Below are 24,579 nucleotides of genomic sequence, written 5' to 3'. Positions count from 1 at the left end.
CCATGCCCAGCTAATTTTTGTATTTTTAGTAGAGACGGGGTTTCACCATTTAGGCCAGGATGGTTTTGATCTCTTGACCTTGTGATCCGCCCACCTCGGCCTCCCAAATTGCTGGGATTACAGGTGTGAGCCACCACACCCAGACGAAACAACTTTTTAAGATAGGATCTATGTTGTTCAGGCTGGATTCAAATTCCTGGGCTCAAGTGATCCTCCTTCCTCAGCCTCCCAAGTAGCTGGGACTATAGGCATGTACCACTTCGTCCAGCTTCCAGCGTTTTCCATGGCTGTAAACTGCCTATTCATGTTCTTGGTGGTAAATGTTTCCCAAGGTTGTCTTGAATTTGTGAGATTGTCTGATTTACAGAAGTTTTTGTTTGAGAGTCTTGCTCTGTCACCCAGGCAGTACAGTGGCACAATCTTGGCTCACTGCAGCCTCCACCTCCGGAGCTCAAGGGATCCTCCCACCTCATCCTCCCGAGGAGTTGGGACTGCAGGTGGCACTACCATGCCCAGTTAGTTTTCTTTTTATGTTACAACAATGAGTCTGGGTACTTTTTGTATTTTTTTTTTTGGTAGAGCTGGGTTTTGCCATGTTGCCCAGGTTGGTGACTTACAGAAGTTTTGTTTTTTTGAGACGGAGTCTCGCTCTGTCGCCCAGGCTGGAGTGCAGTGGCGCGATCTCAGCTCACTGCAAGCTCCGCCTCCTCGGTTTACACCATTCTCCTGCCTCAGCCTCCCAAGTAGCTGGGACTACAGGCGCCCACCACCACGCCTGGCTGATTTTTTGTATTTTTAGTAGAGACGGGGTTTCACTGTGTTAGCCAGGATGATCTCAATCTCCTGACCTCGTGATCCGCCCACCTTGGCCCCCTAAAGTGCTAGGATTACTGGCGTGAGCCACCGCACCCTGCCTACAGAAGTTTTAAAAAGTCCTTACTGTCCTGCAAAGATAGGGACTCTTTTTTACCTAACAATACCATAAACACACCCGCCAAAACTGACAATGCTTTCTGACATCTAATAGTCTCTGCTCAATTTTCCCCAAGTCTCTTCTTGCAATTGTGTCCCCACATCAGGATCTGGACAGAGGCCACACTGTGCACTGGGTTGCCCACTGCCTCTATTTCCTGTTCTGCACTTGGTGCCACCCAGGTGTCCAGGAGCCAGGGTGTTTTGCTGACAATGTCCTGTGTTCTGGATTTGCTGGGCTGAACCCTCCAGGTGTCCTGTGAACCCTCTCCCATCCTCTGCGCTTCTTAGGCAGGATGAGCCCAGTTCGAGTTTTAGAGGCGGTGCTGGGGGCCTCCTGCTGCTTCATCTCACTGGACTTGTCTTCTGGTCCTACCTGTAGTGAGTTATGGTTGGTTCTGGGAAGCTGGGCTGGTCCACCCATTATCAGTGGCCTCCTCAACTGTCATCTTCAATTTTCACTGTTTCTCATATGCATCATTTTACTGGACACTTCAAAATGGTGATTTTCTCATTTTGGGTCTTTTTGTTTTTGTTTTTTTTGAGAGAGTCTTGCTCTTTTGCCCAGGCTGGAGTGCAGTGGTGCGCTCTCGGCTCACTGCAACCTCCGCCTCCTGAGTTCAAGTGGTTCTCATGCCTCGGCCTCCCAAAGTGCTGGAGTGTGATTACAGGCATGAGCCACTGTGCCTGGCCTGATTTTCTAATTATTTCTGTATTTTCTTTTTTTTGAAACGGAGTCTTGCTCTGTCCCCCAGGCTAGAGTGCAGTGGCGTGATCTCGGCTCACTGCAAGCTCCGCCTCCCGGGTTCATGCCATTCTCCTGCCTTAGCCTCCCGAGTAGCTGGGACTACAGGCGCCCGCCAACACACCCGACTAATTTTTTGTGTTTTTAGTAGAGACGGGGTTTCACCGTGTTAGCCAGGATGGTCTCGATCTCCTGACCTCGTGATCCGCCCGCCTCGGCCTCCCAAAGTGCTGGGATTACAGGCTTGAGCCACTGTGCCTGGCCTGTATTTCTTAGCTGGAATTCTTTCTTTTTTTTTTTTTTTAAAAAGGACCCCTTGTCACCAATTGTTGCCCGAAAATTAAATAGTTCATACAGAAAAGACATTAAATGCCTGATTCTTTCCTTTTATTTGCCAATTTTTATGAGTCAGTGCCTTACAACTTCCAAAGGTAAACATGAGGCTTCTTTCCTTAAGCATCGTCATGAACTCTTAGATGTTGATTTATTCAACACAAACTAAAAAAGGAATGTTAAGTCTTAAGATATCATTAATACTAACTTGAATTACTTGTTTATGAAGGATTTATATACTAAATAGAATATACGCTCACATTTTTATATGTAGATGTTAATTTACAAGTAATTAGCATGCTAAAACATTTTATAATTCGCTTCAATAACGTGTATAGATAACACAAAAATTAACTCTGGCCTACCTTAGGCTACATGATCACAGACAAGCTGATGTAATTCAAATGAAAAGATTTATTTCCTGGTACTTTCATGGCTTTATTTTTACATTAAAGTCTTTCATGATGTATTATTTATTGCTATCTTCCACCAAATGGTTGGCCAGTCAATCCCAGGGTGACTTCTTAATAATAACAGCTAATACATGTAAACCATAAACATTTATGAAAATTATATACCCTCATATAAATTTCATAGTAACATATGTAAGTTACAAAAGAAAGAAAAAGTCAACGAGGATATGGGGGAAGCCAAAAGGAATACAGACTAACAAATGAACCTAACTATGTACAAATTATGCAAATCACATAATTTGCAGGATGAGGTGGAAAGAAAGAAAAGAACTCATCTAGGCAACATTTGAAACCAGTACTTAGATGCTACAGGTCAAACACAAAAACAACAGTACACGATTAAGGAAGTAAGGTGCCTCCATAGTGACTGCGCCTCCTGGGGGCACAGGTTGAGCAGTTCACCTACAGCACTGACATGGCCTAAGCGAATGTCGTGTCAATCTGAGAGCCAGGTTTCTCCCTGTCACAGGAAGAAACTACACATAAGGAAAGGGGCAGGTGAGACAGGAACTAGACAGCTACAGAAACCAACGGGGGGGTAAATGCACAAGCACGTGTCGCAGATCCACTTCCCACCTCTGTCGTCCGAGGAGGGCCCAGAAGCAACAAACACAGCCAGTGCCCAGGTCTTGGTTGCTAAATCCCAGTCTCCAGTGAGGGAGGGCTCCCTGGAGAAGCAGCTGGGTGCAGAGCTGGGACAAGGAAAACTGAAGACATCCCAAAATAAAGAAGTGCCTAAATAAGGATGGGGCACAGGAGACAATCTCCAGGAGCTCCCAATGGCCAAAGGCCAAAGCGTGGAAACAGTATCAGATTATGACTCATAGAATCAAACAAACAGCCCTCGCGTTCATACTGATATACACGTATAAAAAAAGAAATCGTAGGTCAAGTGCAGTGGCTCATGCCTGCAATCCCAGCACTTTGGGAGGCCAAGGCGGGTGGATCACTTGAGCTCGAAAATTTGAGACCAGCCTGAGCAACATGGGGAAACCCCATCTCTACAAAAAATACAAAAAGTTAGCTGGGCATGGTGGTGAGCACCTGTAATTCTAGTTACTCAGGAAGCTGAGATGGGAGATCACTTGAGCCCAAGGAGGTCGAGGCTGCAGTGAGCCATGATCGAGCCACTGCACTGCGGCGTGAGTGACAGAGCAAGACCCTGTCTCAAAAAAAAAAAAAAAAAAAAAAGAAAACTGAAGGGACTGCTCTTTCTTAGAGACGAATTCCAATTAATAAACGTCAAAGGAATGAGGAAAATGCAAAAATCACCTTTGAAAACTAAGTTAATAATTACTGCATTGCAAGAACCATCAGTGGATGCTGAAATTAGTTGAGTAGGCCAGGCGCTGTGGCTCACGCCTGTAATCCTAGCACCTTGGGAGGCTGAGGCGGGTGGACTGCCTGAGCTCAGGAGTTGGAGACCAGCCTGGGCAACATGGTGAAACCTCGTCTCTACTAAAAATAAAAAAAAATTACCTGGGCATGGTGGCGCGTGCCTGTAATCCCAGCTACTTGGGAGGCTGAGACGGGAATTGCTTGAACCTGGGAGGCGGAGGTTGCAGTGAGCGGAGATCGTGCCACTGCACTCCAGCCTTGGCAAGAGTGAGACTCCGTCTCAAAAAACAAACAAACAAACAAAAATTAGTGGGTAAAACTTGGAAGTGAAACAGACATTCACTTAATCTGGAAGTATCTCCCCAAGGTATTTATGGATGACAAAAGGAAAACAGTAACTATGTAGCAGAGAAGCCCCCGCAGCCGCCACCACCACCACCTGAACACAACCAGGAGTTGGAAAGACTGACACTGCATATCTCCACTATGCATTGAGAAGAGGACATCCCAGCTGTGGTATTCATGCCAAAAAATAAACCATCAAGGCGTGGTGGCTTAGGCCTGTAATCCCATCACTTTGGGAGTCCAAGGCGGATGGATCACGAGGTGAGGAGTTCAAGACCAGCCTGGCCAGCATGGTGAAACCTTGTTTCTACTAAAAATACAAAAATTAGCCGGGCGTGGTGGCGGGTGCCTGTAATCCCAGCTACTCAGGAGGCTGAGGAAGGAGAATCGCTTGAAACTGGGAGGCAGAGATTGCAGTGAGCTGAGAGCACACCACTGCACTCCAGCTTGGGAGACAGAGAAAGACTCCATCTCAAAAAAAAAAAAAAACCTTGTCCAGTCCTAAGGTCAGAGTCCCCAACGTGAGGGACAGTCTACAAAATAGTTGACAGTACCCTTTAAAAGTGTCAAGGTCATAAAAGACAAAAGCTTCTATAAATCTGAATATTAACACTTCAGAAAATTCATAGAGAAATAGGCTGACATTAATAGGCTATGTTGGGTGTGGTGGCTCACGCCTGTCATTCCAACACTTTGGGAGACCAAGGCAGGAGGATCCCTGGAGCGCAAGAGTTCCAAGACTAACCTGGGCAACATAGTGAGACCCCATCTATACAAAGTTTTAAAAATCAGCCTGGCGCAGTGGTGGGTGCCTGTAGTCCCAGCTATTAAGGAGGCTGAGGTGGGAGATCCCTTGATCCCGGGAGTTCCAGGATGCAGTGAGCTGTGTTTGCGCCACTGCCCTCCAGCCTAGACATCAGAGGGAGACCTTGTCTCAAAACACAATTTTTCAAAAATTTAGTTGTTTTTTTAAAAAAGATATTGAGATGCTACAATGTCCATTTCAGGAAGAATATCATAGCACTTTTGAGACAAGTTTTTTTTTTTTTTTGAGACGGAGTCTCACTCTGTCACCCAGACTGGAGTGCAGTGGCGCGATCTCGGCTCACTGCAAGCTCGGCCTCCCGGGTTCACGCCATTCTCCTGCCTCAGCCTCCCAAGTAGCTGGGACTACAGGCGCCCACCACTATGCCTGGCTAATTTTTTGTATTTATAGTAGAGATGGGGTTTCACCATGTTAGCTAGGATGGTCTCGATCTCCTGACTTTGTGATCTGCCTGCCTCAGCCTCTCAATGTGCCAGGATTACAGGTGTGAGCCACCGCGCCCGGCCTGAGACAAGTTTTTCTACAAAATGTAATGACATAAGGTAATATGAAGAGACACGATTCTCATCTTTATGTAACTGGAGTTCAGGTATTCATTACACTCAACAATATCAACTTTTATGATACTGTTTTGTTGAATGTGATGAATGCCACTGATAACAGGACATTTAATTCCATTTAGGATATCTGTATTTCCAAGTAAAGTCCTCAATCCGCCAGGGTGGAGATTTATCCATGGTAAAGTCTATTCAATCCAGATATAAAAAAGATAGACTGAGGGCCAGGCGTGGTGGCTCACACCTGTAATCCCAGCACTTTGGGAGGCCAAGGTGGGCGGATCACAAGGTCAGGAGATCAACAGCAGCTTGGCCAACATGGTGAGACCCCGTCTCTACTAAAAATACAAAAATTAGCTGGGCATGGCAGCACGTGCCTGTTATCCCAGCCACTTCGAGGCTGAGGCAGGAGAATTGCTTGAACGGGGACCCGGGAGGCAGAGGTTGTTGTGAGCTGAGATTGCACCACTGCACTCCAGCCTGGGCTACAGAGCGACACTCCGTCTCAAAAAAAAAACAGAGATTAAAGACATTTAAAAAAAAAAAAAAAGATTATAAGAAGAAACTGCAAAGCAAAATCACAATGAGATATTACTTCACACCCAGTAGGATGACTAAACTAAAAAAGGTAAGTGTTGGTGAGAATGTGGAGAAATTGGAACCCTCATACATTGCTGGTAGAAATATAAAATGCTGCAGCTGCTTTGGAAAAGTCTGGCAGTTCCTCAAAAAATTAAACAGTTACCTCATGACCCGGCAATTCTACTCGAGAATTGAAAAGATGTTAATATAAAACGTATATAAAAATGTTCACAGCAGCATTATTCTTATAAAGGCACGGAATGGAGACAACCCAAACATCCATGAACAGATGGACAAAAAAAAAGTATGTGGTATATCCATGTCAGTAGTCGACCATAAAAAGGAAGTCTTAGACATGGTACAACACAGATGTACCTTAAAAATGCTGGCTGGGGACGGGCGCGGTGGCTCACACCTGTAATCCTAGCACTTTGGGAGGCCGATACAGGCAGATCACGAGGTCAGGAGATAGAGACCATCCTGGCTAACGGTGAAACGCCATCTTTACTAAAAAATAAAAAAAAAATTAGCCGGCCGTGGTGGTGGGCACCTGTAGTCCCAGCTACTTGGGAGGCTAAGGCAGGAGAATGGTGTGAACCCAGGAGACAGAGCTTGCAGTAAGCCGAGATTACGCCACTACACTCCAGCCTGGGGGACGGAGCGAGACTCTGTCTTACAAAACAACAACAACAAAAAACGCTGGCTGGAAGCCGGGTGTGGTGGCTCATGCCTGTAATCCCAGCACTTTAGGAGGCAGAGGTAGGCGGATCACCTGAGGTCAGGAGTTCAAGACCAGCCTAGCCAACATGGTGAAACCCCGTCTCTACTAAAAATACAAAAAATTAGTGGCCAGGCACGGTGGCTCAAGCCTGTAATTCCAGCACTTTCGGGAGGCCAAGGCGGGCGGATCACGAGGTCAGAAGATTGAGACCATCCTGGCTAACATGGTGAAACCCCATCCCTACTAAAAACACAAAAAATTAGCCAGGCTTGGTGGCGGGCGCCTGTAGTCCCAGCTACTCGGGAGGCTGAGGCAGGAGAATGGCGTAAACCTGGGAGGCAGAGCTTGCAGTGAGTGGAGATTGCGCCACTGCACTCCAGCCTGGGTGACAGAGGACTCCGTCTCAAAAAAACAAAAACCAAAAAAACCATAGGCTGGGCGCAGTGGCTTACGCCTGTAATCCCAGCACTTTGGGAGGCCGAGGCGTGCGGATCATGAGGTCAGGAGATCGAGACCATCCTCGCTAACACGGTGGAACCCCATCTCTACTAAAAATACAAAAAACTACCTGGGTGTGGTGGCAGGCGCCTGCAGTCCCAGCGACTTGGGAGGCTGAGGCAGGAGAATGGATTCATCCCAGGAGTAGAGCTTGTGGTGAGGTGAGATCGTGCCACCACACTCGTCTGGGAAACAGGAGCGAAACTCCGTCTCAAAAAAAAAAAACCTCTAAAATGAAAGACTGTATTCCTAGATTGCTGAGAGGATAAATGAAATGTATGTAGAACATCCAGCAGAGGTGCAGCCTCAGACACTGGCTGACCATTTGTGCAGCCTGAGAGAGGAGTGCTCTTGCAGCCTGAGTTCCAACCATGCCCCACACTCCACTCCTGTTAGGCTACACTGCAACCTATCACTTGGATTTTTCCTGTATTAGACCATCAGTTCACTGCAGGCTAAGAACCAAAAGTTACCATTTACATGACAACTCTGTTGCCAGGTACAGACATAGCCATCTCATGAGATCTGAAAGGATGTCTGAGAGTAACATTGGAGCCCCTTAATCCATGTGAGGCTGAACATGATTCAATCAGCTGCCTAGTGTAGATTGCTCCTTAGATCTCTGTACACACCAGCCAGAAGCCAGATCACCTGTGGGAGCTGCACGCTCACACCTGAGACCCTCTCCAAGGACCTCAGGCTGAAGACGGAGCTGGGCAGACCATAAGCCACCCTGGAAGAGCTCCAAGTCCCACAGGAATGCTGCTCTTTTTCACTCGGGCTGGAGTGCAATGGCGCGATCTCGGCTCACTGCAACCTCCACCTTCCGGGTTCTAGTGATTCTCCTGCCTCAGCCTCCGGAGTAGCTGGGATTACAGGTGCATGGCACCATGGAACCACAGGACTGCCAGAGGCAGAGGGGGTTCCCCAAGTGCCCATGGGGCACAGGCTGCCAGTTCAGTTTGTCGGCTATAGCTCGCTGTCTGAGCAAAGCATCACTCAGTCACCATGTGGGGGGCAGCAGGGCGCTGGGCAGTGTGGAGTGTCCTCCCTCCAAGGCCCTGTGCCTGGAGGACTGGCAGCACCCTTCAAGAGGGGACCAGACAGCCCAGCTGGCCAAGGCCTCATGTCTACTTGCTGTCTGTGCAGTCAGTGGAAGAACCCTGCTCTTCTTTGTCTCACAAGCACCCCAATGGGACAATAAACAGTTCTCTGGCCTTGGAAGTAAAATAAGGTTTTGTGTTTAATGAATAAGGAAATGAAGACTGGGTACGATGAAGCTCGGCCCAGCTACCTGACCTGCTGCCCACCAGAAGCCCCGATGGCTTCCAGACCCAGCCTCTACCATAGTTATAAATGGCCAGCCCCACCCCCACCACAGGAACAGAATCAGGTCATTCTCCTTCGAGCACTCGGCAGCACCTGCCTCAATGACCCCACCACTGGCCCCCCAGCAAATGCCAGCTGTTGCTTCTATGACATCATTCTCTCTACTTCTTTCACCTCCAACCCTCCCAAGACCATGCCACATATGGACACTACTTCAACGTGTCCACATGCTATCAGCTGACAAACTGGAGAGGTCCGGCTCTAAGCAACGCTCTCCTGTGGGCCAGCTGGTGCCTCTGCCCAGCCTGTCCAATGCTGACGCCCCTCAGCTGGCTCCTTCCTGGGGCCTTCTCTCCAACGACACCTACCCACCCAGTTCCCCAAGGCCTCATAATACTTCATTCCCATGCCCCTCACTCCCGAGAATGCCAGTAAGTCCCAAATCCTGGTCATTCCTCCCTCCAAATGCCTGTTACCCCATTACTGCACAACCAAAGCAGTGCTGCTTGTCAGTCCTGTCATTTGTCACACCCTGTAGGGGCTGACCACACCAGTCCACCAGGTGCCTTCTCCACTTCCTAAGCAGCAGGGAGCCAGTCCTAGCACGGCCCCAGAGAGCAGACCCCCTGCCTGGCACGGGCCTGCTCAGGCCTTGCTCCAACACTGAGGCCCAGGCCAAGGGCACCTGCTTGGGGATAACCTGACTCTAACTCACTGAACTGATGACATTTTCTGTCACATTCACAGCAACTAAAGCTGGGTACTTAGTAATCCTTTCTCCTGCTAGACTGGGCTTCTGGAAGGGCCAAGATTAGTCATCCTGTTCATCTGGGTTCCTAGACTGTGGCCCTGGCTGGCATGGGGCAAGCTGCTTAGATGGCAGCTGCTGATCTGTAGTGACATCCGTGACCGACAGTGAAAGAACCACCCTTAGTCACACTCCCTTGCCCATGACTCAGCCAGGTCCATCCCAGCATGGAAGCAAGCTTAGCCTGGGATGTGTGACTGCAGGAGCCGCTGGTGCAGGGAAAGGTTTCAGCAGACACCGCATGCATTCCCGTCTGTCTCCACTACCACTGGCCACTGCCCTGGGTCTTCCTTACATCCCAGCTGTGGGACAGTGGGGTCAGGCAGAACTCTGGAGCTCCCTTGTCCCCCTTCCCATCTCATTCTCAAAGTGCTGTCACCAACCCAGCATCAGGGGGCAAGGCTCTCTCTCCGCTGCCCAGCTTGGAGTGCAGTGGCGTGACAATGGCTCACAGCAGCCAACCTCCAGGCTCCAGCGATCCTCCCACCTCAGCCTTCAGAACAGCTGAGACCACAGGAGCACGCCACCACACCCAGCTAATTTTTGTATTTTTAGTAGAGACAGGGTTTTGCCATGTTGGCCAGGCTGGTCTCGAACTTCTGGGCTCAAGAGATCCTTCTGCCCTGACCTCCCAAAGTGCTGAGATTACAGGTATCAGGCATTGCCCCACTCCTTTTTGAGACGGAGTTTCACTCTTATTGTCCAGACTGGAGTGCAATGGCACAATCTCGGCTCACTGCAACCTCCACCTCCCCGGCTCAGGTGATTCTCTTGCCTCAGCCTCCCGAGTAGCTGGGATTACAGGCATGCACCACCACACCCAGTTAATTTTGTATTTTTAGTAGAGATGGGATTTCGCCATGTTGGCCAGGCTGGTCTTGAACTCCTGACCTCAGGTGATCCGCGTGCCCCAGCCTCCCAAAGTGCTGGGATTATAGGTGTGAGCCACCGCGCCCAGCCACCCCACTCTTAAATGGACAGATTGTCACAGCTTCCACCAGCCACTTCATCAAATATACAACTAAGAGAGGATCCTCATGCCTTGCTCCGTGGCAAGGTTAAAAACAACAACAAAAAAACAAACATAAAAACAAAGGAATTACACTACAGAGTCAAAACTGCTGAATCCATGTTTCTCTGAAAACCAGAGTACAAGAAGGCAAGGAACAGCCCAGAGATGTTCTGGCTGTGGGAAGCCTGTGGACAGCACACAGGGCAGCCCGCCCCACCCCAACCTCCCCTCACCTGGAGGCACAGGCACAGGGGTCAACAGGTGGCTCCGGGCAAAGGTGTCCTCCCACCTGGTGAGTTAGAGAGGAAGGCGTTAGGTGTGAGGCAGGAAAGAGGATGAGAAAGGAGGCAGGCAGCTTCGGCCCTCCAGAAGCGGTGACACCCCACCCCCTGCCACCCCCACAACCCATGCCAGTTTCTGGTGTCCAACACCAGATGGGGCTGCTCCATCCCCAACTCAGGTTCTCCCACCCCCTCCCAGCTGGACAGACACCAAAGTCCTGGCCCAGGCTTGGACTCCAACAGTGGGACGAATCAAACAGTTCCAGTTCTACACACATTTCTATTTTATTATGGAAAAGGTGGAAACGCCACCTTCTCCACAACGGCAACCAGTAAAATTTATCCCAAAAATAACTCGGTACAAAACAGGTCTGTTTCAGAATTAAAAAAAAAAAAAAAAAACAAAACAAAAACCTTTACATGAGTTTTTAAATCCTATTTTAAAACATAAAAGAAACAAATCCATCATTGGACACACGGCCCCAGCCACTGCCCCCCAACCAGGGAGCAAGAGGAGACGCCTGGGTCCTGTTCCACACGCAGATATGCCGGTCTGTTTAACTGGTGTCCATCTGAAACACAGAGGAGAAAGAGGCTTGCATTCACAGGAGGCCTGCTCCCCACGGTGGCTTTGACCAGGCCCCCAGCTGGCTCCCCCAGGACTCACTCTCGCATTATAGGCGTCCAGCTGGGCATCCAGCTCCTCTGCCGAAAGTTGCTGCTTTGAATTCCTGCCGGCACCTCTGCCTCTTCCACGGGCGCCTCCACGGGTGCCTCTCCGGGTGCCTCCACCACCACCAAAACCTCCAGCGCCACGGTTTCTAGTCATGCCACCTCTGTTTACGCTAGCAAGGAAAACGAAACTGTTGACATACCTGGAAGGACCCCAAGAGCGATGCTGCCACACCCTAGGCCGATACTCTTCCCCAGAGGCCCCGGAAGTCACCTCTGTGCAGGTCTCCGCTGTGTATCAATCTGTGATGTGACAAGCTGAATGTTCATGGGGCGGCCTGCGGCAAAGAATACAAGAGGGCACGTTCTAATGAGAGGCTCTGAAACCAACCCAGCTGGCACCACACCCTGGTCTCCATGCAAACACTGGAAAGGGCCTCTGTGCGTCTCAAATGCCCCCGACAAGGGAAATGGCCTGGAGATACTGGTGGGAGAACAAAATGGCCAGGAAGCAACCCCACCAACACCTCCTCACTCCTTCTCAGTCCAGACTAGGTGGGCTGCTTGCTGAAGTATCGGGGTGCTCGTGGGTGGAGAGGTGTGGGTGACCTGACGAAGAAGAACCGGTACCTTTGTCTTTACGACTACAGCCCCGCACTCAGAGGTGTACTATGGCGGTTCTGAGAAGGCTTCACAGAAGTGAATCTTCCGGAAGGAGCTGAAGGAGGGGAGGGATGTAGCTTGCTGGATGGGGGTTCACAAGAGGTTGGTCCAGATGTGTGGGGCAGCATGAGAGGTGGCAGATGGAAGAGAGAGACAAAGGGGCAAATGCAAAGTGTCCTCAGCCACAGGGGTACCCCATATTCCTACCTGGACAGGTGCCAGCCCCAAACTCCACAAGCCCCACAGTCAGCGTGGGTCCACCCCCAGACTCACCATCCAGAGGGACGCCGTTGTACTGCTTCATGGCCTTCAGGGCATCTGCCTTCCGCTCAAAGTGCACATCTGCTGTTCCTAAGCTGCGGCCAGAGCGATCATAGTGCACAGCCGCCTTCTTCAGCGTTCCAAATTCAGCAAAGAGTTCCTGGGAGTTGCAAAGAACAGTTGTCAGAAAAGCAACAAAACTGTGCTCCTTCTGGTGGCCCAGGGACAGGCCCTGGAAGCGTGAGTTGCTTTGGGGGTGGTTCTCTGGGAGGCAGGACAGTGGTAACGGGAAATGAGGGAAGGGCGGGGCAGGAGGGACTGCAACTTCCAAGAGCACCTGGGTCTGAGGGCTCCTGCCATTGTGGGGACCTGACACATGTACCATTCTGCAGGTAGAGGAAGTTGCAAAGCCCATTAGCAACGGGCACGGGCACAAAATTAAGCCACTATCCTCTTCAACAAAGGAAAATTTACAACACACCCAGGGGCTGTTCCAAGAAACCGTAAAGGCCAAGATCAAGAGCAAGGGAAGCAGTCTGATATCAGACCAGTTTGAAGGGCCTGTAGATTCGGGAGCCCTGACCCCAGCCCCTCCCCCAAAGGCAGATTCTGGCTCACCTTTCCCTCTCCTCCTACTCAAGCCTGCGGCAAAGTCTGAAGTCAAGCGCTGCCATGGAAACTGCCCTGACCTCAGGCAGGCTGGGAGTTGGAGAGGGAACCCAGAGTGTGGGGATACTCCGGCCGCAGGCACACAGCGGGAACTGGAGTTCACCAAAAGCGGTTTCCAGTGGATGCTAGAAACCACCTTAAAAAAAGTGTTGAGACACTGTGAGTGCTCACTGGCCCTACTCTGTCCTCCCAAGGCAAATGGCTGGGCTGTGGGCAACTGAACCCTGCCCAGCCATCTCCAAAACTGATTCCCAAAAAGTCATTTCTTAATCAGAAAACAAGTTTAAATGCCATTGGGATTCAATTTTTCTTTTTTTAAAAAAGAAAAGCTTCAACCAAAGATGGATTTGAGTCATGTCACTGACGGGACACGGGGGTGGGGAGTGATAAAACCACAGCGTACAAGGTCTTTATAAGACGACACTCAAGGCAAACAAACAGAGCCAGAGAAACACACAGGCTCCCTGTGCTTCATAAGATACATAAAAATTCTTTTTCTCACATTAACCCACTAAGACAGGCACAAAATTTAAAAAGCAACTGGGCTGGGTCTAACAGCCAAAAACCACTCACATTTGGTCAATCTTTGTCCCTGTTAGAAACGGGAAGCCCTGGCAGGGGATTTTCACTCACAGAACCCATCTTCAGACTAACGGCAGCAGTTCCTCAGGCTCGGCTAGGCTCGCACCTGCCTGCGGACTGACCCCGGCTTTACCAGAGCTAGGTCTGTCCTGCAGCTCTTCAGAGCTGGGAGGGCTTCCTTCGCTAAGGCGGGAAGGGGACTCAGGGCCACATCCCCCAAATCACGATCCGTCCTGTGCAGGGCGAACGGCTCACCAAGAAGCTCTCGTCTCTTACCTGAATATCGGCGTCTGAGACTCCAAAATCCAGATTGGACACCAGCAGTTTCCCACCCGTCTCCACGCCGGCACCACCCCCGAAGCCACTGTCGAAAAGATCGTGCTGCCACTTGTCGGGAAGTTGTTTTGGCTGAAGAAAAAAACCGCAACGACAGCAGATCTGTGAGTCTCAGTCCAGGGCCTTCCTGGCCCTCACGGCTACTCCGGACCCTTCCTTTTCCCGGCCTGAGAGAATCCGGCCGAGACGGGGCCGCCAGCGCTCCCTCCGGCGCTGCAGCTGCCCCAGCCCGAGGCCGCACGGTCCCACCGCAGCCGCACAACTTCAGTTCCCTTAGACTAACTTCCCGCCGCCGGTGCCGCGACCAGCGTCCCCTTCTCTCCTGCCACGAGGCCCCAGCGTCCGGAACAAACAAAGAGCCGGGAAGGGTCTCAGCCTCCGGGACAGGGCCCCGAAAGAACGACCTCGCTCCCACCCACTTCCCCCTTCGCGCCCACACGCACCCTCCGGACCTCCGGGCGGCCGCTCCACAGGCCCTATCCGCCCGCCGGGCCGGGTCTCCGCCGCGAGCCGCCCCGGCCCCGGCTGGCCCCCTCCCACTCTCCGGCGCGGCCGGCCTCCGCACTCACCCTGCTGTAGGGCGCCGGTCGGTTCCTGCCGCCTCCGCCGGCCGCGCCGCGGGCGATGGCCGGCCGATTCCGGATGGGCCCGCCGCCTCGATTCACTCGCGCGGCGGCCTGCGCCCCACCGCCGCGGCCGCCCTGGGAGCCGGCCCGGCCGCGGCCCCGGCCCCCGCCCCGGCCGCCTCGTTGGCTCCGGTTCAGTTTAATGATGTCGTCCAGAGACATGTCCATTTTGTCGGCCATGGCGGGCGCGGAATCGGGCATCGGCTCGAGCCCGCGCGTCAGCACGCCTGCACGTCACTTCCGGCGCCGCGTGAGGCCTTCCGGTGCCACGGCCTCGGAGCGGCTGCTGATTGGCCGCCGGCGGACGGCTGCGCGCGCGGGACGGGGTGAGGCGGGGAGGCGCGTGCGCACTGGCGTGCGAGACTCGGCGGGCGCTGCTGAGTGAGTCGGGCCGCGACTGTGGTCGTTTTTATACCTTCCCGCGCGGACGCCAGCGCTGCCAACGGAAGGGCGGGTAGGGCGGCGCATGATTAGGTTGGCGAAGGTGCGAGGGCGCAGGGGGTGGGGCGGTGGCCTTTGGGGGCGGAGCCTACGCGCCCCTCCTTCCCCGCACGCCCCGCCCGATCGGCCAGGGCTGGGGGCGCTGCGGGCGCGGCGGGTGCCCAGGAGCTGCTGAGAGTCCTTGTTTCCGCTCCCGCCCAGGACTGTGCGCTCCGCTCGCGGTGGGGTCCGGCGGGCGCGGCCTCGGCGGGCGGCAGCCGCTGCAGACGAGCTGCGGGTTGGTTTTTTGGTCTCCACCTGCAGCCCCCCAAGTCTGCACTGTCACATTTTGCTAGTCATATCCTTTACAAGTTTTCGTGCGGGCTGGGCGCGGGCCTCACGCCTGTAGTCCCAGCGCTTTGGGAGGCTGAGGCAAGAGATTCGCTTCAGCCCAGGAGTTTGAGACCAGCCGGGGCAACATGGTGAGACCCCATCTCTAAAAAAATAAATTACTTGGGCATGGTGGTGCACTTCTGTACTACTAGCTACTTGGGAGGCCGAGGTGGGAGGATTGCTTGAGCCCAGGAGGTCGAGGCTGCAGTGAGCCGTGATGGCACCACTGCACTTCAGCTGGGTAACAGAGCCAGACCCTGTCTCCAAAAAAAAATTATATGACATATTTTTGCAACTTATTAATGAAAACCAGTGTACCATTTCACTGATTTTTTTTTTTTTTTTTGAGACAGAGTCTCATTCTGTCGCCCAGGCTGGAGTGCAGTGGGGCGACCTGGGCTCACTGCAACCTCTGCCTCCTAGGTTCAAGCGAGTCTCCTGCCTCAGCCTCTTGAGTAGCTGGGACTACAGGCACGTGCCACCATACCTGGCTAATGTTTGTATTTTTAGTAGAGACAAGGTTTCGCCATGTTGGCCAGGGTGGTCTTGAACTCCTGAGATGATCCGCCCGCCTTGGCCTTCCAAAGTGCTGGGATTACAGGCGTGAACCACCACACCCAGCCCATTTCATGGATTTTAAGTTGTTTTGAGATATTTGCTTTTGTTTTTGTTTTTTTGAGTCAGGGTCTCCCTCTATCACCCAGACTGGAGTGCAGTGGTGTGATCTTGGCTCACTGCAGCCTTGAACTCCTGGGCTGGAGCTATCCTTCAGCGTCAGCCTCTCAGGCAGCTGGTGCACGCCACCACAGCTGGCTTTTTTTTTTGAGACAGTCCCACTGTGTTGCCCAGGCTGGAGTGCAGTGGTGTGATCTCGGCTCACTGCAATCTCTGCCTCCCAAGTCCAAGCGATTCCTGTGGCTCAGCCTCCTGAATAGCTGGGAGCTGGGATTAGAGGTGTGCGTCACCACACCTGGCTAATTTGTGGGTGTGTGTGTGTTGCCCAAGCTGGAATGCAATGGCGTGATCTCGGCTCGCTGCAACCTCCTCCTCCCAGGTTCAAGTGATTCTCCTGCCTCACCCTCCCGAGTAGCTGGGATTACAGGTGCCCACCACCACACCCGGCTAATTTTTTGTATTTTTAGTAGAGACAGGGTTTCAGTATGTTGGCCAGGCTGGTCTCGAACTCCTGACCTTGTGATCTGCCCGCCTCGGCCTCTCAAAGTGCTGAGATTACAGGCGTGAGCCACTGTGCCCGGCCTCTAATTTTCGTTTTTTCAGTAGAGATGGGGTTTCACCATGTTGGCCAGGCTGGTCTCAAACTCCTGACCTCAAGTGATCCACCCTCCTCGGCCTCCCAAAGTGCTGGGATTACAGGCATGAGCCACCACCCACAGCTAATTTTTTTGTATTTTTTGTAGAGACGGAGTTTCGTCATGTTGGCCAGGCCCATTTGAGATCTTTGAAGATACCCTCAACGTGAGGTAAAACCAAACTCCTGACTGTCCTGTGCTTCCAAATGTGATCTCCTTGTCCGTAAGGAGCTGAGTCCCTTCCCTGGGAGAGACGAGTGTGCCCTTTCTCTAGATGGCTAAAGAAACCTCACAGATAGTTTTTTTTTTCTTTTTTTTTTTTTGGTAGAGACTCAGTCTCACTGTGTTACACAGGCTGGTCTCAAACTCCTGCGCTCAGGCATCCTCCCGAGTTGGACTCCCAGAGTGCTAGGATTATAGGTGTAGCCACAAAGCGGATTGCTGCTGGGGCTTGCTGTTCTCCAGTAGCTCCCCTGTAGCCCTGACCCTCTGGGCCCAGAGCCCTTTACTTGTTATGTGTTTTAATAGAGACGGGGCTCACAGCAGGGCACAGTGGTTCACGCTTGTAATCCCAGCACTTTGGGAGGCCAAGGCGGCAGATCGATTGAGGCCAGGAGTTCAAGACCAGCCTGGCCTACGTGGTGAAACCTCGACTACTAAAAATACAAAAATTAGTCGGGCGTGGAGTCGCGTGCCTATAGTCTCAGCTACTCAGGAGGCTGAGGCACAAGAAATAAGCTGAGATCATGCCACTGCACTCCAGCCTGCGTGACAGAGTGAGACTCCATCTCAAAAAAAAAAAATTAATAAAAATAAAAGTAAAATAAAATAGAAGCAGGGCTCACGATGTTTCCCAGGCTGGGTTCGGACTCCTGGGCTGGTATGATCTTCCTGCCTTGGCCGCCTGAGTAGCTGGGACTACACTGTGGCAGGCTTATACCTATTTTGGTGCCTAAATGTTCTAGCTCTGAAGACTCAATTTAGCCAGTCGTCCTGTTCCCCTCTGCCGCAGGCTCTGCTGCCATGAAGGTGAAGATTAAGTGCTGGAACGGCGTGGCCACTTGGCTCTGGGTGGCCAATGATGAGAACTGTGGCATCTGCAGGATGGCATTTAACGGCTGCTGCCCTGACTGTGAGTGTCCCCTCTGTGCTGTCTGCTCCCTGCTGGACTAGCCTCGTAGCTCCTGTTAAATACCTGCACGAAATCCCCAGTTTCATTTTCTTTTTTTTTTTTTTTTTTGAGACCGAGTTTCGATCTTGTTTCCCAGGCTGGAGTACAATGGCACGATCTCAGCTTGCTGCAACCTCTGCCTCCCGGGTTCAAATGGTTCTCCTGCCTCAGCCTTCCAAGTAGCTGGGATTATAGGCATGCGCCACCATGCTGGGCTAATTTTTTTATTTTTAGTAGAGACAGGGTTTTGTCTTGTTGGCTAGGCTGGCCTTGAACTCCTGACCTCAGGTGACCTGCCCGCTTCAGCCTTCTGAAGTGCTGGGATTACAGGTGTGAGTCACTTTGCCTGGCCCACATTTTCATTTTCTTTTTCTGTTCTTTTTTTTTTTTGAGATGGAGTTTCTCTCTTGTTGCCCAGGCTGGAGTGCAATGGCACGATCTCGGCTCACTGCAACCCCCGCCTCCTGGGCTCAAGCCATTCTTCTGCCTCAGCCTCCCAAGTACCTGGGATCACAGGCACGTGCCACTACACTCAGCTAATTTTGTATATTTTAGTAGAGACAGGCTTTCTCCATGTTAGGCTGGTCTCGAACTGTCAACCTCAGGTGATCCACCTGCCTCAGCCTCCCAAAGTGTTGGGATTACAGGCGTGAGCCACCGTGCTCCCCCAACATTTTCATTTTCATCTCGTGAAGAAAAGTTGATAGAAAAAAAGCCAGGTGGTTGGGACCCGTGTTTATATAAAGATCCTGCCACAGACTCCATAGGATGAAACTCAGCTGTGAAATACGTGGGATTAAAAAGAGATTAGAGTCTGGGCGAGCGGCCCACGCCTGTCATTCCAGCACTGTGGGAGGCCAAGGCGGGCGGATCACAAGGTCAAGAGATCGAGGCCGGCATGGTGGCTCACGCCTGTCATCCTAGCACTGTGGGAGGCCAAGGCAGGCAGATCACAGGGTCAAGAGATGGAGGCAGGGTGTGTGGTGGCCCACACTTGTCATCCCAGCACTGTGGGAGGCTGAGGCGGATGGATCTCAAGGTCGGGAGATTGAGACCATCCTGGCCAACATAGTGAAATGCCATCTCTACTAAAAATACAAAAATTAGCTGGGCGTGTGGCGTGTGTCTGTAATCCCAGCTACTGGGGAGGCTGAGGCAGGAGAATCTCTTGAGCCTGGGAGACAGGAGTTGCAGTGAGCCAAGAGCAAGACTCCATCTCAAAAAACAAAAAAAAAAAGATTAGTTTAAACTTTTTATTTGAAAATTCTCAAAATTGAATGGCATAGGCCAGGAGCAGTGGCTCACGCCTGTAATCCCAGCACTTTGGGAGGCCAAGGCAGGCAGATTGCTTCAGGCCAGGAGTTTGAGACCAGCCTGGCCAACATGGTAAAACCCCAACTCTACTAAAAATCCAAAAAAATTAGCTGGGCATGGTGGCAGATGCCTGTAATCCCAGCACTTTGGGAGGCCGAGGCAGACGGATCACCTGAGGTCAGGAGTTTGAGACCAGCTTGGCCAACATGGTAAAATCCCGTCTCTACTAAAAATACAGAAAAGTAGCCGGGCATGGTGGCACGTTCCTGTAATCCCAGCTACTCAGGAGGCTGAGGCAAAAGAATCGCTTGAACTTGGGAGGCAGAGGTTGTGGTGAGCCAAGATCGCACCATTGCACTCCAGCCTGGGCAACAAGAGTGAAACTCCGTCTCAAAAAAAAAAAAAAAGTGGAAATGTTTGATTATGTTTAGGTTGAAAGCAGAGTTTTGCATCAGCGAAATGATTTTTCATGAGACCAAAATGAGCGTAAAGCAGAAGCAAGGGTCAAGGTTTTGCCCAGGGAGGACAAGAAGAACTCCCCAGAGGACAGTGGGGAATGGGGAGGACAGTGGGGAATGGAGAGAACTGAGAAGCTCCTCACTACCCCAAGTAACCAGGCGTATTTTTGTAAGGCCAGGTGCATGCCCATATTGATTGACAGGGTCTCACTATGTTGCCCAAGCTGGACGTGAACTCCCGGGCTCCAGCCATCCTACTGTCTCAGCCTCCCAAGTAGCATACCACCACACTCATCTGGCTTTGCTTTTTTGTGTGTTTTTTTTGTTTTTTTGGTTTTTTTTTGAGATAGAGTCTTTCCTTGCTGCTCGGGCTGGAGTGCAGTGGACCATCTCAGCTCACTGTAACCCCCGCCCTTCTGAGTTCAAACGATTCTCTGGCCTAGCCTCCCGAGTAGCTGGGATTACAGGCGTGCACCACCACAGCCAGCTAATTTGTTGTGTTTTTAGCAGAGACAGGGTTTCACCATGTTGGCCAGGCTAGTCTTAAAACTCCTGACCTCAGGTGATCCGTCCACCTCGGCCTCCCAAAGTACTGGGATTACAGGTGTGAGCCACTGCACCTGCCCCTGTCTTTGCTTCTTAAGGTGAAATTGAGATGACTGAATCTTAGTACAATTTTTTTTTTTTTTTTAAGACAGGGTCTTGCTGTCACCCAGGCGGCAGTGCAGTGGCAAAATCATAGCTCACTGTAGCCTTCAATTCCTGGGCTCAAGTGATCCTCCCACCTCAACCTCTCAAGTAGCTGGTACCGCAGGCATTCTCCACGATGCCTGGCTAATTTTTTTTTTTTTTTTTTGTAGAGACAGGGTTTTGCTATGTTTCCAAGGCTAGTCTTGAACTCCTGGGCTCAAGGGATCTGCCTGCCTTGGCCTACCAAAGTGCCGGGATTACAGACGTGAGCCACCATACCTGAACAAAACTACATAAATTTTTAATTTTTTTTGTGGAAATGGAGTCTCACTATGTTTCCCAGGCTGGTCTCAAACTCTTGACTGTGTCGTGCCACAGCCTCCCAGAGTGCTGGGATTATAGGTGTGGCACCTGGCCAGTACAAATACTTTTTATTCTAGGCTTAACTTTTACCTTGGCCCTAGCTAAACAGAAATCTCATCACTCAGGAATTAATCCTCATTTAATCAAATGGGTAGGGTGTAATCTTAGGAAATTATTGATTGACTCTACCTGATTGGATTTGTAGTTAATAGCTAATTAGGTTAATAACTAAATTCACAAGGCACAGTTTTATTTGATCTCTTTTAAATTGCTCTTAAGGACGTAACAAGACTGCACGGGATGCCCTGAGGGCAGGCACTCGACTTCTACAGCAGCAGGTTAACTTCTGAAATTCCTCCAAACCATGTGTCCACACCTAGTCTGGCTGCATCCGTGGGCCAGATGTGGGTGGCGAATCCTGTGGATTAGAGGTGGCACTAGGTAGCCCCCAAGCGACTGCAGTGGTGGGTCCACAGGCAGCCTGCAGAACCTGGCCTGCACCATGCTAGCTGGGCCTGTGATGGGGCATCCAGAGGGTGTTGCCCTGAACACTCAGCATCTCTCGGCTGGCACAGTGTGCTCAGGCTTTGTTTAACATGGGGCCTGTTGGCTGTAGAGACTCAGGAGTTGAGTCTAATTTATGGACCTGCTGGTGGTTAAGTTATAGTGAGTCAGTGTTAATGCGCAAAGCGTTTGGCGAGTCTAATGTGCTTCCATGCTAAGCAGTTAATGCACTAAGCGTTTGACGAGTCCAATGTGCTTCCATGCTAAGCAGCACCAGGTTTCTTTTGCTAAAATTGAATTCCTGTGAAAAATTCAGAGTGACTAAGTTCAACAAAGACCGTGGGAGCCCGAGGCTGGTAAACAATGAGTCCATCCCGCATCCCGAGGACTCGTGGCAGTGCAGTTTTGCCGAGAGGAGTTTTAATTTAAAAAAATGCAATCAGGAGAGCATCAGGTCCTCGAATGAGTCACCCTCAGTGCATCTGCGGACTTATCAGACACCCCAGGCCGGCTTCGGGTGGGGAACGCACTAGAATGAAGCGGCACCTTTGACTAAACGAGGCCTCCCCCAAGTACTCAAGAGTGGCCCAGACCCCTCTCCTCAGGGGGCTAGCAGGCTTCAGCTCTCATTTGAAAGGGCTGAAACCAAGCAGAGTTGTGCTGAAGCTAGAAAGCCCCCATGGGCAGGTCCTCCCAGGGCTGGGAGTGGGCATGCTTTGGAGCCGGTGCCACCAGGACAGGAGGGTGGCCACGAGCTCCAGCTCCACAATGCCGGGCCGACCCTGCCATGGGGCTGGGGCTGGGACTTGCTGTGCTCTGCTGGCAGCAGCTGTTCCATGGGGGTTTCCAGGCTCTTGGGGATCAGGGACACTCATTTCTCTTGATCATGGCTGATACAAGTATACCTCTCTGTGTCAGGCACTCTCCATGGAAAAAGCATTTCTAGGTGTTTGGGCTGGTGCCCGCAGCCTGTGCCTGTCCTGGGAGGCAGGGCCCATCCACAGGTGCCCATCAATACGGCGTCCCCAACGCCTGGGCAGCACACTGGATCCCTGATGTCTAGGGAAGAGTCTTCTAGGTCCCCAGGCCCCACCCCTCCTGCCCTTGATCAAGAGACCAGTTCACTACTCAGATGCACGTCTCCTTGGTGCCTTGACCATTCATGTGACCTTTTTGGCATCACAGATCAAGTGTCTGCGGATGAGCCCAGGGCCTGTAGGTCAGACATTGCCCTTTTTCGCCAGCCTCAAGCACAGGGGGACACATGGTGGGCTAGGCCAGAGCGCCACCTCCTCAGGCCCCTGGGCTCCCCACTGAGCATGATGAGCCTGGGTGAGGGGAGGCGCCTGCTGCGGTTGCCCTGGGTAGAGGCTGCATGTCTGGTGTCTGTTGGTCATTGCTGGTCTTCGCCTGGGGGCGGGCTGGTCAGGAGACTGATTGGGTAACACTCCTGATTTCGGCTTCTCTGAAACATGAGAGACTGCAGTGCTGGAGCCACTGCCCAGGGTCCCTACCTGCACCCCTGCCTGGCTTGTCACATGCTCTGTGTCCAGCCTGGTCACGCCTGTCCTTTTCCCCACCTCCCCTCCGTAGGCAAGGTGCCCGGCGACGACTGCCCGCTGGTGTGGGGCCAGTGCTCCCACTGCTTCCACATGCACTGCATCCTCAAGTGGCTGCACGCGCAGCAGGTGCAGCAGCACTGCCCCATGTGCCGCCAGGAATGGAAGTTCAAGGAGTGAGGCCCGACCTGGCCCTTGCTGGAGGGGCGTCCTGAGACCCCTTCCTCATGCTGGCGCCGATGGCTGCTGGGGACAGAGCCCCTGGGCTGCAACAAGGTGGAAACAAGGGCTGGAGCTGCGTTTGTTTTCCCATCACTATGTTGACACTTTTATCCAATAAGTAAAAACTCATTAAAATACTCAAATCTTGCTGGAGGCCTCTGGGTGCCTGTGTTCTCGGCATATTGATGCGGTCTCGGTGTGTTTTGATATGAAAACTCTCATGAATAAACATCTCCGTGAAACGCCAAGGCCCTCGTCAAACTCTGAGTCACGACTGGGAAGAGAAGGAGCAGGATCAGACGGTAGAGCCTAGGGCATGCTCTTGGCCTGCTGGATTGCCAGCGGCAGCCCTGGGACCCTCCCTCGGGCTGGTTCTGAGGGACCCTGGCTGTGCACAGCTGGCAGCCACTGCTCGTGTTGCCTCCAGACTGAAGGCCACCATCTCTGAGCGGGCGTCCATTGTTCTCACTGGGACTGTCTGCAGCGGGGCTGGGCCTCCCACAGTGTAGGGATCAGTGTCCTGACACTGGGAAGTGTGTCCACACATGTCTGAGGCTTCCCTTCCTAGGGAAGGGTGGCCCTGGGAGGCTCCTTTGTGTGCCTCTGCTCCCCACAATTGTGGTGGGAAGGGGCCGCTGGGGGAGTGGCAGCCTCGGTGTCTCAGGCTGCTTCTGGACAGAGCACAGGCTGTGTTTCCAGTAACCTAGGGAGCCCTTGGCATTCATGGGGCCAGTGACCCGTGCCCAGTGTGTCTCTTGACACTTCCTTCCTCACAGCACCCTGAAGAGTAAACCAGGCCTCACCTGAAATCTGTGTCAGGGTTCTCTAGAGAGACAGGACTCTCTTGAAGAGTATATATGAAGAGTTTACTGGGAGTATTGACACAGGATCACAAGGTGAAGTCCCATAAGCCATCTGCAAGGTGAGGAGCAAGGAAGCCAGTCTGAGTCCCAAAACAAAAGTAGAGAAGCCGACAGTGCAGCCTTCAGCCTGTGGCCAAAGGCTGGAGTGCCCCTGGCAAGCCACTGGTGTAGGTCCAAGAGTCCAAAAGCTGAAGAACCGGCCGGGCGCGGTGGCTCACGCTTGTAATCCCAGCACTTTGGGAGGCCGAGGCGGGCGGATCACGAGGTCAGGAGATCAAGACCACGGTGAAACCCCGTCTCTACTAAAAATACAAAAAATTAGCCGGGTGCGGTGGCGGGCGCCTGTAGTCCCAGCTACTCGGAGAGGCTGAGGCAGGAGAATGGCGTGAACCCGGGAGGCGGAGCTTGCAGTGAGCCGAGATTGCGCCACTGCACTCCGGGCCGGGCGAAAGAGCGAGACCCCATCTCAAAAAAAAAAAACAACAAAAACAAAAGCTGAAGAACCTGGAGGCCGACGTGTGAGGGCAGGAAGCATCCAGCACAGGAGAAAGATGGAGGCCAGACTCAGCCAGTCTAGTCCTCCCACGTGCCTCTGCCTGCTTGTATCCTGGCTGTGCTGGCAGCCAACTAGGTGGCGCCCACCTGGATTGAGGGTGGGTCTGCCTCTCCCAGCCCACGGACTC

At 52.1% G+C, this 24,579-nt stretch overlaps 2 protein-coding genes across 14 annotated transcripts; one reads left to right on the top strand and one right to left on the bottom strand.

The window, feature by feature from the left end:
• Nucleotides 1-11,080: 11,080 nt before the first annotated feature.
• On the bottom strand, nt 11,081-14,871 carry ALYREF (Aly/REF export factor). Its single transcript, XM_003282165.4, has 6 exons — nt 14,573-14,871; nt 13,944-14,075; nt 12,429-12,576; nt 11,767-11,830; nt 11,488-11,665; nt 11,081-11,392 (listed from the first exon to the last, which is right to left on the bottom strand). The coding sequence occupies exons 1-6, from the start codon at nt 14,828-14,830 to the stop codon at nt 11,378-11,380; spliced, it is 795 nt and encodes a 264-aa protein (XP_003282213.1). The 5' UTR covers nt 14,831-14,871; the 3' UTR covers nt 11,081-11,377.
• On the top strand, nt 14,045-23,182 carry ANAPC11 (anaphase promoting complex subunit 11). 13 transcript variants are annotated; one of them, XM_003282170.4, is made up of 4 exons: nt 14,045-14,107; nt 16,861-16,923; nt 17,765-17,884; nt 22,846-23,181. In XM_003282170.4, the coding sequence occupies exons 3-4, from the start codon at nt 17,776-17,778 to the stop codon at nt 22,989-22,991; spliced, it is 255 nt and encodes an 84-aa protein (XP_003282218.1). In that variant the 5' UTR covers nt 14,045-14,107; nt 16,861-16,923; nt 17,765-17,775; the 3' UTR covers nt 22,992-23,181. The 13 variants fall into 13 exon arrangements, with proteins under 13 accessions (XP_003282218.1, XP_030683777.1, XP_003282216.1 ...); XM_030827917.1 differs by lacking the exon at nt 14,045-14,107 and adding an exon at nt 14,967-15,103; XM_003282168.3 differs by lacking the exon at nt 14,045-14,107 and adding an exon at nt 14,967-15,113.
• Nucleotides 23,183-24,579: the final 1,397 nt, after the last annotated feature.

This window comes from Nomascus leucogenys, chromosome 14 (genome assembly GCF_006542625.1).
Source record: "Nomascus leucogenys isolate Asia chromosome 14, Asia_NLE_v1, whole genome shotgun sequence".
Classification (NCBI taxonomy): domain Eukaryota; kingdom Metazoa; phylum Chordata; class Mammalia; order Primates; family Hylobatidae; genus Nomascus; species Nomascus leucogenys.
Note: the sequence above shows the minus strand (reverse complement) of the source record. Positions and strands in the feature narration are given on the sequence as shown.

Excerpts from the sequence above, each read along its gene's own strand:
- ANAPC11 (XM_030827920.1), top strand. The coding sequence starts at position 17,776 with ATGAAGGTGAAGATTAAGTGCTGGAACGGCGTGGCCACTTGGCTCTGG. Across the intron at positions 17,885-22,845 it reads TAACGGCTGCTGCCCTGACT|GCAAGGTGCCCGGCGACGAC; the intron begins GTGAGTGTCCCC and ends TCCCCTCCGTAG.
- ALYREF (XM_003282165.4), bottom strand. The coding sequence starts at position 14,830 with ATGCCCGATTCCGCGCCCGCCATGGCCGACAAAATGGACATGTCTCTG. Across the intron at positions 14,076-14,572 it reads GACCGGCGCCCTACAGCAGG|CCAAAACAACTTCCCGACAA; the intron begins GTGAGTGCGGAG and ends TTTTTTCTTCAG. Across the intron at positions 12,577-13,943 it reads TCTCAGACGCCGATATTCAG|GAACTCTTTGCTGAATTTGG; the intron begins GTAAGAGACGAG and ends TGCAACTCCCAG.